At 51.9% G+C, this 16,110-nt stretch overlaps 1 protein-coding gene across 1 annotated transcript in view; it reads left to right on the plus strand.

Annotated features, from left to right (window-relative positions):
* Nucleotides 1-8,568, plus strand: part of LOC128297412 (uncharacterized) — a 30,624-nt gene extending 22,056 nt beyond the window's left edge. The window contains exons 4-6 of the mRNA XM_053033043.1: nucleotides 4,737-5,126; nucleotides 5,199-5,341; nucleotides 6,682-8,568. Coding sequence (XP_052889003.1) covers nucleotides 4,737-5,126; nucleotides 5,199-5,341; nucleotides 6,682-8,321 — 2,173 coding nt within the window. The 3' untranslated portion in view covers nucleotides 8,322-8,568. The remainder of the gene's footprint in view (nucleotides 1-4,736; nucleotides 5,127-5,198; nucleotides 5,342-6,681) is intronic.
* The last annotated feature ends 7,542 nt before the right edge of the window (nucleotides 8,569-16,110 follow it).

Below are 16,110 nucleotides of genomic sequence, written 5' to 3' on the forward strand. Positions count from 1 at the left end.
CCGAACTTAAGCAATGCCGATTGTTTTGTGGACAAAATCTATTGGGCAAAAGGGTTCATTATCTTTCCAACCCAGACCAACCGAGCTAGCTTCCCAAATGACAAACAAGATTGCTTTTAAATGTGGAACAGCGGCGCCCAACAGCTAATGGAGGGGTATGTTTTTTTTCCTATAAAGGACCCACACTTATCTGTGCTAAATGATTAGCATATCTTGATCAAATTAAAGCAGTTGCACCATTTCCCAGGGCGGATGATTGGAGGGTACTGCTTAGCGTTGCCTTCAAACCAATTACAAAAGCGTAGGGAAACTCTTTTTCAAAAAATGTATAAAATTCCACCGTTCGGGGGGGAAGATGTTGGTCAGAAAACCGCCTCGGGCGAGTAAATGATGAGCACCCGGAGCGACAACACCACAATGGGCTGTTGCTGCACTACATTTGGGGTTTGGGGCACACTTGTTGTTTTCCGAATTTAGTATCTCGAAATGATCTCATTACAAATTACCCTCCATCTGCACCCTGCTGCTTGGGGGCACATTTTTGCCAAGCGATGATATCTGTCACTCACCCCCAGCCGGTGAGGTGATAAAGAAACGCAATCATTTAATTCATTCCCTCAAAAAAAAAAAAATAACAGCTTCTCGGTGCGGGAGAAAAGTGAAGCAATCTTAGCGAAAGGGGATGATCGCTGATGAATTGAATGCTGCACCGTGCATGGAGGGTTGGGGTTCGTTTCGTGTTCATGTTTCTTGCATTTTCCCTAACTCCATTTTACATCTTCCTTCCATTCTCTTCAACGTTCCCATGTTGCCGTTCCCGGGTCGTGAGGTTTCTGTGTTCGTCTAGCGCTGTAATTATGTGGCGATGGGGTGGTACGATGCGATTGAGAAACCGTTCGTGCTCTTGTTTTGTGAACTCCGAACCACCCAACTCGATCAGCTGCAAGTAATGCGGCACGGTCACAGTACGTCCTCCTGCCATTGTGTCTTATCCAATCCTTTTCGCATTAATTGAGGTCAGTTACAGTGCGATGCGTTTGTAAGCGAGTGCCGACAATGGCGCCTTTAGTGGAAAGCACATTTTCTCGACCAATGCACACCCCTTGAGCACACGACTCCACGCGGCATAGAACGCAACCGTTGTGTGTTAGAACACGATCGTTTTTTGGGGTATTGTTTTATAGAATCAAACGATTCGTTTCATTGTTCTCTAGCTTGTGGTCTGAAAGAAATGGCCTCTCCTAAAGGCACGAACTTTGGGCATTGATTCGGGCATGGAAGTCCCTCAAGTTCATGGCGCATTTTGGGAGGGTGTAACCTCACGAAATAATTGACTGTTCGGTTCGGTTCGGTTGTATAACAACATGCTTGATCGGATAGCTACCGATCCGACGCGTGATCGATGGCACGATCCCTCCTGTGTAAACTCCGCTCAACGAACAACGAGTATGTGAAGGTTTTTGGAACGTACCGCCAGACATTCAAAATTGTAGTCGGAAATCGTGAGGCCGCGATTTAACTCCTATTCTTTTCCTTCCACGAAAGAAAAAGGGTGCGTTCGGTTAACCGGGGCCATTTCTGTCGGTTATGTGATCTTAAAGTGAATGGATTGCTTTTCCTGCGCGAAAAGTGTTTGTTTGAGGGATCGTTTCACGATCGTACGGCGTGAAGGGTTTGACAGTTTGGATGAGCTTTTTTTTTGTTTTGGCGTGCACTTTATACATCATCCCAGCTCAAGGAAGGAGCCCCGGCGTAATGAAGATTTATGTTGGGGTTTGTTTTCAGCGTTGACTTTCAGCAACGCATTCATGCGTAATAATTACAAGAAATACTGCCAGCAAAGAAATGGGAGCGAAAAGCACTTTCCACCGCTCGATAGGGTTAATGTGGACGGTGTCCATTAGCATATGTGGAAGATGAAATCGGTTCACAAAATGCAACAACCCTTACCACGCCGTGAGTCGTCTTAACCGCCAACCGAAGGCAAAACCGAATATTGAGCTCGCCAAATATTATCGTATCGATTTCACGGTGAAAATTGTTTCTATTTGCTATCATTCCCCGGGCACTTTCTCTTCCTTTGGCGTTCGAGCCGAAAGCTTTGCGTAATTAAACGTTGCTTAAATCGGAAATTTTTGTTTGGCTTGCAGTATGTCTTCACAATCGTCTTCCGGACAAAGCCCCTTTGGTACGCGCTCGCGTGTGTGTGTGTGTGTGTAACGTGTGCATTTTTTGGATCAATCATCCGTAAGCGGTTGGCAAAACACCCGCGACTAAGCTAAACCGTCCGACCGGAGGCACAAAGTTCAGACGGATTTCACTTTCTTTCGCGAGCTGGGTTTTTTGCTTGTTTTGGACGAGCACGGATAGATGGAATGGAATAATAAAAATGTAAATCCAAACTATCAGCTACATACTTACGAATTCGCAGATGGAACCGCGTTTTGTGCACGATCGAAAGTTCACCCGCCACGTTCATTTTATTGGCGGGCAATATATATATATAGCAGTAAAAGACCCCTTTTGCGCATGCAGCAAACAACACGCGGATGTGATGTGCGTTCGCGTTGCGTTTGAACTGTGATAGACGGTGCAGAGATCGTGCGATCGCGTGTAACGGACCGAGCTGTCTGCAATGGTTACACCGGAGAGGAAATGTTTGCCCCATCCGTTCGTCGCTTTACTCCCCGTTGAAGTCTTTCCTTTTCGGGGCGCAATTAGAAGCGGTCACAAGAATGTGATGTTGCGTTTTTTTTTTGTTTCGTTGTCTTGTTAAGCCACATATTTACAGCCCACTTAATCCGATTGAACACGCATTGATTGGACATTTCGGTCAAACCCGATGGTCGTTTGCGGCCGACATTTGCCGTGCGTGGATGTGGAATGTGCGTTAGCCAGCCCCCGTTATGGGACGGAATTCAATCGGCGTGACGCGACCCGCAAAACGCAAAAAAAAGCGACCAGCCAGCATCGAAATCGCTGCGTGCTGCCATAAAAAATTGCATAACGAAATATTTCAGAACGCACGCTCGGTGGGGCATAGTTTTTAGCACCAGGCCCAGTGTCCTTGTACACTTTGTGGCCGCAATCGTTTTGTGGCGTGCGCTTTACACCGTTCACGATCGCGTACATTCCGTGGCCGTTTCATTGACGAAAGATTTTATCAATCACCTTTGCCCAGCGGCCGTTTCAGATCCATGAAGGTACGAAAAATAAAAAGAGCAACGGACCAAGATGCGATCGCGGAGCAGCATTAAAAGTAAATGCGCTTTTGCTCAGCGCTAACCTGATCAACTATCACTTTCCATTTTCATTTTTTTGTGTGTGTCCGCGACTCTCACCCGTTCTTGCTTTTTTTTTTCTCCCCCGCCATCACTCCACCAGACGACCGCTCCACAGAAAGTAAGGTCCCATTTCCGCCACATCCCTGTCGTTGTTGTTTTTTTTTTGCGATATAGATTCATATTTACTGCTGCCGTTGCTGTTGCACCAGCACAACATTTTCTCCCACCCAGTCAGTGAGCCAAAACGGACGAAACGGGTGCAAGCACAGCGAATAATCGCGATCGCGAGGAAAGTGAATCTGTCGTCGTCGCGATCGTTCACAGTCGCAAACGACGTTTGAAAACTGGCCACCATCAACGCCGGTGCTTTGCGTTGATTTTTAGGTCAACAGGTACCGGGCAAGTTGTGGATCGAGTCGACGCATTTACGCGGCGACGGTGAGGATCGAACCCGCGTGTTGCTGCTTCTGGTTTTCACCGCACACCGGTTTGATTGTTTCTCAACCCTTCGCACACCGGGTTAGGAAATCGAAAACCATCGCGCCATGTTGTCTGCTGGCCTAGATGTCATCGCGCTGCTGATACGGTTGCCCCATCCCGTGGCGGGTAAAAAACAAGTGTCTTCGTTCAGTGCTAAATTGAAGCTAGTGACTCAGCACCGTTCGCAGGCGATATCCGTCGGTTCGATGTGTCAAAGCAGCAGGGGCCTGGTGCAACGTGCCATGGGCGAATGTACGAGCTTCCATTGAATGGGTTTTCTTCTCCCAATCGGTGTCAACCTGCGCTTCCCGCCGGGCCGCCATGTCGAATGCTGCTTCATCAATTTATTACCGTGACCAACCATTCCCATCGCACGGGAATCACTCGATGTACACGGCGAGGGCCGCCGGGACGTACTTATCTCGAGGGCAGCACACTCAAACAAGGCGCAAAATATTAATCATCCCGCCAAATATCCGGCCGGAATGGTGAAATTTCACATATATGGTCGAGTTGTTTTTTTTTTGGACATGTTTCCCATCCCTTTTCCATTAACGGGTCGTGAAGGGGTGGAAGCGCCGCGCTGGAAGAGCAGCATCGATTGTACCGCCTTTTGACACTTGATCGAGCCGACTCGAGGTGGCCGGCTGTTTACTTTCACATTTTTGTCTCCTCCGAAATGTTTTCGGGCTCAACCAACCGACCGGGGACGGAACCCATTTGTGGGCTTTAAGTATCGCCCGAGGCTTAATAAAGAAGGGCGCTGTAACAACAAAAATTCCGCACGGGACAAACAAAACTTGAAGCCAAAGCGATACGCAATACGTAAATGAGCTGATGAGATGATGTACGCGCTCTTCGAGTGGATTTCTCGCTTAATGATTGCGCGTTCGCTAAAACGGACGCTCGCGTCCAAATCACACCGAATGTATCGATGGAATGTGACCACACCGCTTCTCATTTCACTTTCAGGCTCGGTTTGGCGGCCCAGCTAACCGGTGGTTCGTGCGGTGTAAATGGTGGCCAACCGGGTGGACCGGGTGCAATTCCGATCATGGACGGTGGCCCAGGACGCAAGAGGGTGCCGCGCCGGTTCGAATCGCCGCGCCGCTTTCCGGACTCGTCGCATGGTAGTGATACGGGCACGGCCAGCACCCGGGAATCGGAGTGTTCCGAGGAACAGCAACATTCACCGACGTCGGGACCGGTGTCTCCATTGATCAGCCAGTCCAAGCTGTATGATTCGCTGGCGGCCGAACTGCGGGAGAAGCTCAGCGGTGGTGTGCCACTGCTGCTGCCTACAAAAGAACCGGACCACAAGAAGGAACCCGTCCACGGTTCTAATGATGCAGCAGCACGACGGTAAGTAGTGGGCATAAGGCAGGAATTTCTTGGTGGAGCTCCTTAACGATTTGCCTCCCGTTCTTCCGCTAGGTTCCGCAATGGTTGCCTGACCGGCTCGATCACACCGTCGACGGGTGTAAATCAAAAGCATGGCGTATCATCCCGTGGATCTTCCGGCATCGGATCCGATCTGGCCCCGAGCCCGGAACGACATGAGCCCCAAAGCTCGAGTGGTAAGTAACCTGGACCCGTGGTCGGGGTTGAATCTTTGATGGGTTCATTCGCACTTGCTTTATGGTTGATTTATGCGCGCATTCGGAAGGGTTGCGCAGGTGCAACGTGAGTAATTGCGCGAATTACACGCAAGAAGACATCGGAGGCAGCATCAGCAACAAAACGTGTTAAGCCACTTTCTCACGGGGTTAATTAATTAGAAATGGAAAAGCGATGCGGTTTTTTTTTTCGTTGTTGTGTTGTTGTGATGTTGCTGCTGTTCCCTGTTTTAGTATTATTTATTCCGCGAGCTTGCCGAACCTGCCACGACCGTGCAGCATCTTCACCGGAGCACCGGAGGGCACCACATATGCATACAGACCAAACAAGTTAAACCGGCGTGAGCGAGCATGCGATTAACGTCGCTTGAACTTTCACTACACCCGAGCCGCCCCGAGATTGGCACACGTACGAATGGGGTTTTTTTATTATTATTTTGGGTGGAAGAGAGATGTGCAACATCAATTTGTTTACTTTCCATTAAGGAAGGACAGGACTGTCAAAAGCCGGCAGGCAAGTGGAGGTAGCTGGACGCCTGGTGTCAAACCGTTTAGTCGATTCCGGTTGGAAGTGGATGATGGGTTTTATTTAGATGCACTTTGCTCACAGACACTTTCTAATGATGCAACTGTTTCTGCACAACAGCTGAGATTAGTGGTACAATAAAAAGTACAATGGCATAGGTACGCCGAGGAGGGAAAAACACACCTTGGAAGAGCTAGATCTGGGAATGGAATGGCATCAAACATATTAACAGTCAATGTAAAAAGCCACGTGCCTTTGATAGAAACAACAAACGTTTTCTTTCCTTAACAAAAAAAACATCCTTCTGTTTAAATTTTTATTCGTAAACATCGTAACGAATGTACGTAAACATCCTGGCTGATTTGATATTCACTAAATAGTGCACGCGATTTAGTAAAGGTTTTTTGTGTAAAGACAGTTTCAGTATCCAACATTCAGTTGTGCTCGCCATATCTTGTCTGTTGTACAATCCAGTTGGGACACGATCTATAAGGCTGCATCAACCAAGATACTAAGCTAGAGATGACTTCTCTATGTGATCGGCTGTCTAAGTACACGCAACACTAGATATCGATTAATTATGGCGATCGGACGAGAACCGGTGTGTTTCAACTGTTAATGATCTTAATCAGAAAAGGAGTTGGGTCCAGTTCTTGTCTATATTTTGGCAATACCTCTTGGTATGCTCTGTCACACTGTAGAATTTAGCTGAGATTGTGTAATTTCTGTCTTGTCTTTCTCTACTGATCCGCGTTTTCTCCCTCTTTCCAAACAGAGGACGAATGGGTGAACGACCAAGAACCGACCCTGAATGGCAATTCGCATCACCATGCTGGTGGCCGATCGACCGAGCGCTACCTGGACGATCAGCCGGTGACACGCATGAGCAAGTACCGGGACGCACCGCCGCCAACGACGTACCTGTACCCGAATGTACGTGACGAGCCGAGCCGTGTCCGGCATCAGCGTTCGTCGAGTCGCGAGGAGGATCGCAGTCTGCAGGGATCGGTTAACTCTCGCGAGGAGGAAGTGAAACCGATCATCACCAACCACACACCTCGCTACCGGAACGCGTACAAACCCGTGGACGGGTATGGGTTGGAAGAGCGCAAGAAGAAAATCACCATCGAGGACAAGTATGGGGATGAGCGCGACGGTGGGCGAAGAAGTGGCCGATACGGTGGAGCAGATGATCGTGCGTTGGAGCATCGTGGAGAGGTTGAGTTTGAGTACGGGAAGCCACAGCCGGATGCGAGACGGTACTTTGAGGAGGAATACGAGCGTGATCGTTATCGTGAGAATCTGACCGATCGACAGAAGTACCGTGAGATGCCTGCTGAAGGTGGAAAATACCGTGGCAAGGAGTACGATCGTCGAGGACCGCCTCAGGTGGCGTACGCGGATCGTGCTGATTATCGCGAATATTCACCGGAGCGTATCCCACCGATGGTGGCCGGGCGCGGCAAGTACGCTGCTCAGGATCATTTCGGCGATCGGCAGGATTTCAAGGTAGAGCGCGAAGGATATCACCGTTCGCCACCGGCCCACAAGACCGATCGGATGAGGTACGCTCACACTGAAGATACGCACGATGGCGCTGATAGACGGCCGATGTATCGGTCGGGTCCGGAAGAGGAAGGTTATCGCGAGGACAGACGCTACGCTGGTCACGAGGAAGCTCCGAAACGCGCCAGTTACAAGCTGGCGGATAAGTACGAGGAACGCTGGCGCCAGGAGATGTCTGCGGGTTACGGAGATGTGGAGCCATCGACCGGACGCCGTTATCATCGGGAGGAACCGAAGCACGTGCAGCCACCACCACCACCACAGCCACAGGCGGACACGTGGAAACCGGAACCGCGCAAGAAGTCCGTCGAGATACGAACCAGCTCACCGGAATCGACCATGCATCGTATCTCGCCGAAGGACCGGTTCCAGACGGCGAAGGAGAAATTCCAGCAGATGGAGCGCGAGCGCCACGAACAGGAACGGCTCGAGCAGGAACGTTTGGAGCGTGAACGGCTGCTGCACAGCAAGCGGACGGTGGAACATGCGCCTGCACCACGCCGTGGCTCGCTCGAGCCTGCGTCTGCGGTCAGTTCGCACGATAGCAATGGTTGGAGTTCGGAAGAGGAACAGCTGCCCCCGCGAGGCCATCCGCGTTCGAACGGCAGCTTAAACGGGTCCGGTGGGAATGGACCGATGGGCCCGGGAGGCTATCGGGAACTGTCGCCGGAGGAGCGTTACCCGGGACTGGATCGCGATCCTGGCCGCGACGTCGGACGTCGAATGATGCCGGCCAAAAGTTTGACCAATCTGGTGAAAGGTTATCGGCACAGTTACGCAGAGCCGCGGCCACCGCCCGTTTCACGAAGCAGCGGCCGTGTCGGATTGGCCGCAGTTAATCCGTACTAGCAATTGACAGTAGAAGAGTCAGTCAGGGCAGACCGTAGGTTTATGTAAAGAGGCAGCCCGCAGCCCGAACAACAAATACTCGACGCGCAAGTAGATGTAGACGTTACGTAGATTATTATATGCGTTTTTTTGGTTTTCAATGTGCCTTATAGTGTTTATGGTTGGAAGCATATCTTTAGCAACCGAGCGTGGTTGGCGATGTACATTGCGGTTCTTAATACAATTTGAACAATTTTTAAGAAATAAAATCACATTATAGCCAACGAAACGAGATATCCTTTAATATCTGTCGGCAACTTCAGGTGGAAGATTAGCACACCTTCAGCCACTATTTTATTTATATTACCCTTAACCTAGTATTCTGTTACAATCAGATCAAAACAGATGTACATGCGTCTGATAGGCTCAAAGTGATCAAATTTTCTTATACGGATATTCAGTGGAGGATCAATCCCCTTGGAGACCTAGGGCGGAATTATAGTTGGGGCCTCTAATTTTAAAAACGATGCAGGAAGGAAGGGGAACATTGAGGGGACTTGAAATGAGACAAGGCGAAAAGCGCAGTAAGAAAGGGCCTACTCCGCTTACCGTTTTATTCGCCGCTGGGCCACCCCTAATCATCTTCTTCAAATGGTCCGCCAGGGCCATCACCATCTTCGAATACAATAACGGAACCGGCTATATCACCACCAACACCAGTTACCACTGTATCTGTACTCTTCTAAATGGAGCTACAATCATACGTGCGCCAATTTCGAGAAGCAGCACGTGATGGAATTCACAACTACAGCATTCAAGGAGCACTTTGCCATCGAATTGGTTCGCTCGCAGTGCTTCCGGGATATTCGCCATGCAACACTCAGTTGCAGCGGATACATGAGGGCATAGTATCAAAATTCAATGATCATTGTTTGTGCTTTTGGGCAAACCAGATCTGTTCATCTCCGTGACTTGTAATCCGAGTCTTGATAACAGGAATATAGTCCAGTACGATTTGCAATACAGAATGAGCGACTTACTAAGTTGTGAATTTCGATTCTTTTATTTATTTGTTGTTTAGTGGATTGTTTAACATTGTGTATCCCATTAAGCAAACAACGCAAATTTTATTTAATAATAATAGTAATTTGTGTTATGCACAGCTGGTTAGATTTGCATAGCTTTTAGCATTTGATAACTAAAATCAAGTCAAGTTTTTGTGTTGAAAGACTACCTCCATGATCAAACAAACATCAGCAAAGTATCGAAAACAAAGTTCCCTTGCGTACAACTCAGAGTTCTATTGCGTAGCCCTGAAACCGGGCCGTTAAGCTAGTCTATATATAAACGTTTGTATGAGCTAAGGAGAACCATAACGCCACTACTTGTATCACATTTTCTACGATTTACGTACATTTATGATTCCTGATTAGTCCAACGCCTTCTACGATTTTTTCGCCCAAGGTACAGTTTCCAATCGGTTTACTTTTCCAGTAACAATCAGCGAAATTTCTTAGCAACCTGTTCCGCTCATGTAGATGTTTTAGGCGATGAACAAAAATTAACGGTTGATTTCAGTGGTGAGCTCCTACTTACTGAACTTTTTCAACAATTGATCATGTTTTATAGCATTCTTTGAATCACGTTGATCCACTTTGATGATAGGTGCAGGGCCACGAGAGTTGCCAAAATGCTGACAAATTTGTCCAATGACCAAATCAGCTGGTCAACTGTGAAAACCACTATACCGTTGCCGCGCACACAATTGTTTTCAGATTTCCGATACCAGGAGAGCATGTTTTTCAAGAGGTGGAATAAATTTGCACTGCAGGTGAAATAACCTGCCCATCACTATTGCAATAAATAATATGCCCATCACTATTGCATTGCCTACTATCAAACCCGTGAGAGCGTTCACTAGTTTAAGGAAGATGCTGTTTTCAGATTTCCGATACCAGGAGAGCATCCACGGAAGAGCACCTAGTACAGCAATTTTGCTCGAAACCGCCGAAAGGTATGCAATGTTTAAACACTAACTTTCCCGTTTTTCGTGAAAAATTTCTTCGAAAACTCCAGTTTCCGAGTGTATAGTACCAGGAGAGCATCCACGGAAGAGGTAGCACCTTGTACAGCAATTTTGGAAACCACCGAAAACCGCCGAAAGGTATGCAATATTTCAAAACTAACTTTCCCGTTGGTCGTGAAAAATTTCTTCGAAAACTACCAGTTTCCGAATGTATAGTACCAGGAGAGCATCCACGGAAGAGGTAGCACCTGGTAATTTTGCCCGCCTAAAGGTATGCAATGTTTATACACTAACTTTCCATACAAACCAGCTGTTTTCAGATTTCCGATACCAGGAGAGCATGTACTTCAAGAGGCGACCCTCAGCCACTCAGACACCTGAGCCCCTGAGCCCCTCCCACCTCGAGTCACCACCCACAATCCACCATCTTGTCCGCAATCTTGTCCACCATCTTGTCCGCCATCTTGGCCGCCATCTTGTCCGCCATCTTGTCCGCCATCTTGTCCGCCATCTTGTCCGCCATCTTGGCCGCCATCTTGTCCGCCATCTTGTGTCCGCCATCTTGTCCGCCATCTTGTCCGCCATTTTGTCCGCCATCTTGTCCTCCATCTTGTCCGCAATCTTGTCCGCCATCTTGTCCGCCATCTTGTCCGCCATCTTATCCGCCATCTTGTGTCCGCCATCTTGTCCGCCATCTTGTCCGCCATCTTGTCCGCCATCTTGTCCGCCATCTTGTCCGCCATCTTGGCCGCCATCTTGGCCGCCATCGTGTCCGCCATCTTGTCCGCCATCTTGTCCGCCATCTTGTCCGCCATATTGGCCGCCATCTTGTCCGCCATCTTGGCCGCCATATTGTCCGCCATTTTATCCGCCATCTTGTCCGCCATCTTGTCCGCCATCTTGTCCGCCATCTTGTGTCCGCCATCTTGTCCGCCATCTTGTCCGCCATCTTGTCCGCCATCTTGGCCGCCATATTGTGTCCGCCATCTTGTCCGCCATCATGTGTCCGCCATCTTGTCCACCATCTTGTAGCCGCCATCTTGTCCGCCATCTTGGCCGCCATCTTGTCCGCCATCTTGTCCGCCATCTTGGCCGCCATCTTGGCCGCCATCTTGGCCGCCATCTTGGCCGCCATCTTGTCCGCCATCTTGGCCGCCATCTTGGCCGCCATCTTGTCCGCCATATTGGCCGCCATCTTGTCCGCTATCTTGTCCGCCATCTTGTCCGCCATCTTGTCCGCCATCTTGTGTCCGCCATCTTGTGTCCGCCATCTTGTCCGCCATCTTGTCCGCCATCTTGGCCGCCATCTTGGCCGCCATCTTGGCCGCCATCTTGTCCGCCATATTGTCCGCCATCTTGGCCGCCATATTGTCCGCCATCTTTCCGCCATCTTGTCCGCCATCTTGTCCGCCATCTTGTCCGCCATCTTGTGTCCGCCATCTTGTGTCCGCCATCTTGTCCGCCATCTTGTCCGCCATCTTGGCCGCCATCTTGGCCGCCATCTTGGCCGCCATCTTGTCCGCCATCTTGTCCGCCATCTTGTGTCCGCCATCTTGGCCGACATCTTGTCCGCCATCTTGGCCGCCATCTTGTCCGCCATCTTGTCCGCCATCTTGTCCGCCATCTTGTCCGCCATCTTGTCCGCCATCTTGTCCGCCATCTTGTGTCCGCCATCTTGTGTCCGCCATCTTGTCCGCCATCTTGTCCGCCATCTTGTGTCCGCCATCTTGTCCGCCATCTTGTGTCCGCCATCTTGTCCGCCATCTTGGCCGCCATCTTGGCCGCCATATTGTCCGCCATCTTGGCCGCCATATTGTCCGCCATCTTATCCGCCATCTTGTCCGCCATCTTGTCCGCCATCTTGTCCGCCATCTTGTGTCCGCCATCTTGTCCGCCATCTTGTCCGCCATCTTGGCCGCCATATTGTGTCCGCCATCTTGGCCGCCATCTTGTGTCCGCCATCTTGTCCGCCATCTTGTGTCCGCCATCTTGTCCGCCATCTTGTCCGCCATCTTGTCCGCCATCTTGGCCGCCATCTTGGCCGCCATCTTGGCCGCCATCTTGTCCGCCATCTTGGCCGCCATCTTGGCCGCCATCTTGGCCGCCATCTTGTCCGCCATATTGGCCGCCATCTTGTCCGCCATCTTGACCACCATCTTGTCCGCCATCTTGTCCGCCATCTTGTGTCCGCCATCTTGTGTCCGCCATCTTGTCCGCCATCTTGTCCGCCATCTTGGCCGCCATCTTGTCCGCCATCTTGGCCGCCATCTTGGCCGGCATCTTGTCTGCCATCTTGTCCGCCATCTTGTCCGCCATCTTGTGTCCGCCATCTTGTGTCCGCCATCTTGTCCGCCATCTTGTCCGCCATCTTGGCCGCCATCTTGGCCGCCATCTTGTCCGCCATCTTGGCCGCCATCTTGGCCGCCATCTTGTCCGCCATCTTGTCCGCCATCTTGTCCGCCATCTTGTGTCCGCCATCTTGTGTCTGCCATCTTGGCCGCCATCTTGGCCGCCATCTTGTCCGCCATCTTAGCCGCCATCTTGGCCGCCATCTTGTCCGCCATCTTGGCCGCCATCTTATCCGCCATCTTGTGTCCGCCATCTTTTCCGCCATCTTGTCCGCCATTTTGTCCGCCATCTTGGCCGCCATCTTGGCCGCCATCTTATCCGCCATCTTGTCCGCCATCTTGTCCGCCAACTTGTGTCCACCATCTTGGCCGCCATCTTGTCCGCCATCTTGTCCGCCATCTTGTCCGCCATCTTGTGTCCGCCATCTTGGCCGCCATCTTGTCCGCCATCTTGGCCGCCATATTGTGTCCGCCATCTTGGCCGCCATATTGTGTCCGCCATCTTGTCCGCCATCTTGTGTCCGCCATCTTGTCCGCCATCTTGTCCACCATCTTGGCCGCCATCTTGTCCGCCATCTTGTGTCCGCCATCTTGTGTCCGCCATCTTGTGTCCGCCATCTTGTCCGCCATCTTGTCCGCCATCTTGTCCGCCATCTTGTCCGCCATCTTGGCCGCCATCTTGTCCGCCATCTTGTCCGCCATCTTGTCCGCCATCTTGTCCGCCATCTTGTCCGCCATCTTGTCCGCCATCTTGTCCGCCATCTTGTCCGCCATCTTGGCCGCCATCTTGGCCGCCATCTTGGCCACCATCTTGTCCGCCATCTTGTCCGCCATCTTGGCCGCCATCTTGTGTCCGCCATCTTGTCCGCCATCTTGTCCGCCATCTTGTCCGCCATCTTGTCCGCCATCTTGGCCGCCATCTTGTCCGCCATCTTGTCCGCCATCTTGGCCGCCATCTTGTCCGCCATCTTGTCCGCCATCTTGTCCGCCATCTTGGCCGATATCTTGTCCGCCATCTTGTCCGCCATCTTGTCCGCCATCTTGTCCGCCATCTTGTCCGCCATCTTGTCCGCCATCTTGTCCGCCATCTTGTCCGCCATCTTGTCCGCCATCTTGTCCGCCATCTTGGCCGCCATCTTATCCGCCATCTTGTCCGCCATCTTGTTCGCCATCTTGTCCGCCATCTTGTGTCCGCCATCTTGTCCGCCATCTTGTCCGCCATCTTGTCCGCCATCTTGTCCGCCATCTTGTCCGCCATCTTGTCCGCCATCTTGTCCGCCATCTTATCCGCCATCTTGACCGCCATCTTGGCCAACATCTTGTCCGCCATCTTGTCCGCCATCTTGGCCGCCATCTTGTCCGCCATCTTGTCCGCCATCTTGTCCGCCATCTTGTCCGCCATCTTGTCCGCCATCTTGTCCGCCATCTTGGCCGCCATCTTGTCCGCCATCTTGGCCGCCATCTTGTCCGCCATCTTGTCCGCCATCTTGGCCGCCATCTTGTCCGCCATCTTGTCCGCCATCTTGTCCGCCATCTTGTCCGCCATCTTGTCCGCCATCTTGGCCGCCATCTTGTCCGCCATCTTGTCCGCCATCTTGTCCGCCATCTTGTCCGCCATCTTATCCGCCATCTTGTCCGCCATCTTGTCCGCCATCTTGGCCGCCATCTTGTCCGCCATCTTGGCCGCCATCTTGTCCGCCATCTTGTCCGCCATCTTGTGTCCGCCATCTTGTCCGCCATCTTGTCCGCCATATTGGCCGCCATCTTGTCCGCCATCTTGTCCGCCATCTTATCCGCCATCTTGTCCGCCATCTTGTCCGCCATCTTGGCCGCCATCTTGTCCGCCATCTTGTCCGCCATCTTGTGTCCGCCATCTTGTGTCCGCCATCTTGTCCGCCATCTTGTCCGCCATCTTGTCCGCCATCTTGGCCGCCATCTTGTCCGCCATCTTGTCCGCCATCTTGTCCGCCATATTGTCCGCCATCTTGTCCGCCATCTTGTCCGCCATATTGGCCGCCATCTTGTCCGCCATCTTGGCCGCCATCTTGTCCGCCATCTTGTCCGCCATCTTGGCCGCCATCTTGGCCGCCATCTTGTCCGCCATCTTGTCCGCCATCTTGTCCGCCATCTTGTGTCCGCCATCTTGTGTCCGCCATCTTGGAGGCCATCTTGTCCGCCATCTTGGCCGCCATCTTGTCCGCCATCTTGTCCGCCATATTGGCCGCCATCTTGTCCGCCATCTTGGCCGCCATCTTGTCCGCCATCTTGTCCGCCATCTTGTCCGCCATCTTGTGTCCGCCATCTTGTGTCCGCCATCTTGGCCGCCATCTTGTCCGCTATCTTGTCCGCCATCTTGTCCGCCATATTGGCCGCCTTATTGGCCGCCATCTTGTGTCCGCCATCTTGTCCGCCATCTTGTCCGCCATATTTGCCGCCATCTTGTCCGCCATCTTGTCCGCCATCTTGTCCGCCATCTTGGCCGCCATCTTGTCCGCCATCTTGTCCGCCATATTGGCCGCCATATTGGCCGCCATATTGGCCGCCATCTTGTGTCCGCCATCTTGTCCGCCATCTTGTGCGCCATATTGGCCGCCATATTGGCCGCCATCTTGTCCGCCATCTTGGCCGCCATCTTGTCCGCCATCTTGTCCGCCATCTTGGCCGCCATCTTGGCCGCCATATTGGCCGCCATCTTGTCCGCCATCTTGGCCGCCATCTTGGCCGCCATCTTGTCCGCCATCTTGTCCGCCATCTTGTCCGCCATCTTGTCCACCATCTTGTGTCCGCCATCTTGTGTCCGCCATCTTGGCCGCCATCTTGTCCGCCATCTTGTCCGCCATCTTGTCCGCCATCTTGTCCGCCATCTTGTCCGCCATCTTGTCCGCCATCTTGTCCGCCATCTTGGCCGATATCTTGTCCGCCATCTTGTCCGCCATCTTGGCCGCCATCTTGTCCGCCATCTTGGCCGCCATCTTGTCCGCCATCTTGTGTCCGCCATCTTGTCCGCCATCTTGTGTCCGCCATCTTGTTCGCCATCTTGTCCGCCATCTTGTCCGCCATCTTATCCGCCATCTTGTCCGCCATCTTGTCCGCCATCTTGTCCGCCATCTTGTCCGCCATCTTGTCCGCCATCTTGTGTCCGCCATCTTGTGTCCGCCATCTTGTCCGCCATCTTGTCCGCTATCTTGTCCGCCATCTTGTCCGCCATCTTGTCCGCCATATTGGCCGCCATCTTGTCCGCCATCTTGGCCGCCATCTTGTCCGCCATCTTGGCCGCCATCTTGTCCGCCATCTTGTCCGCCATCTTGGCCGCCATCTTGTCCGCCATCTTGGCCGCCATCTTGTCCGCCATCTTGTCCGCCATCTTGTCCGCCATATTGGCCGCCATCTTGTCCGCCATCTTGGCCGCCATCTTGTCCGCCATCTTGGCCGCCAT

Source organism: Anopheles moucheti, chromosome 2 (genome assembly GCF_943734755.1).
Source record: "Anopheles moucheti chromosome 2, idAnoMoucSN_F20_07, whole genome shotgun sequence".
Taxonomy (NCBI): Eukaryota; Metazoa; Arthropoda; class Insecta; order Diptera; family Culicidae; genus Anopheles; species Anopheles moucheti.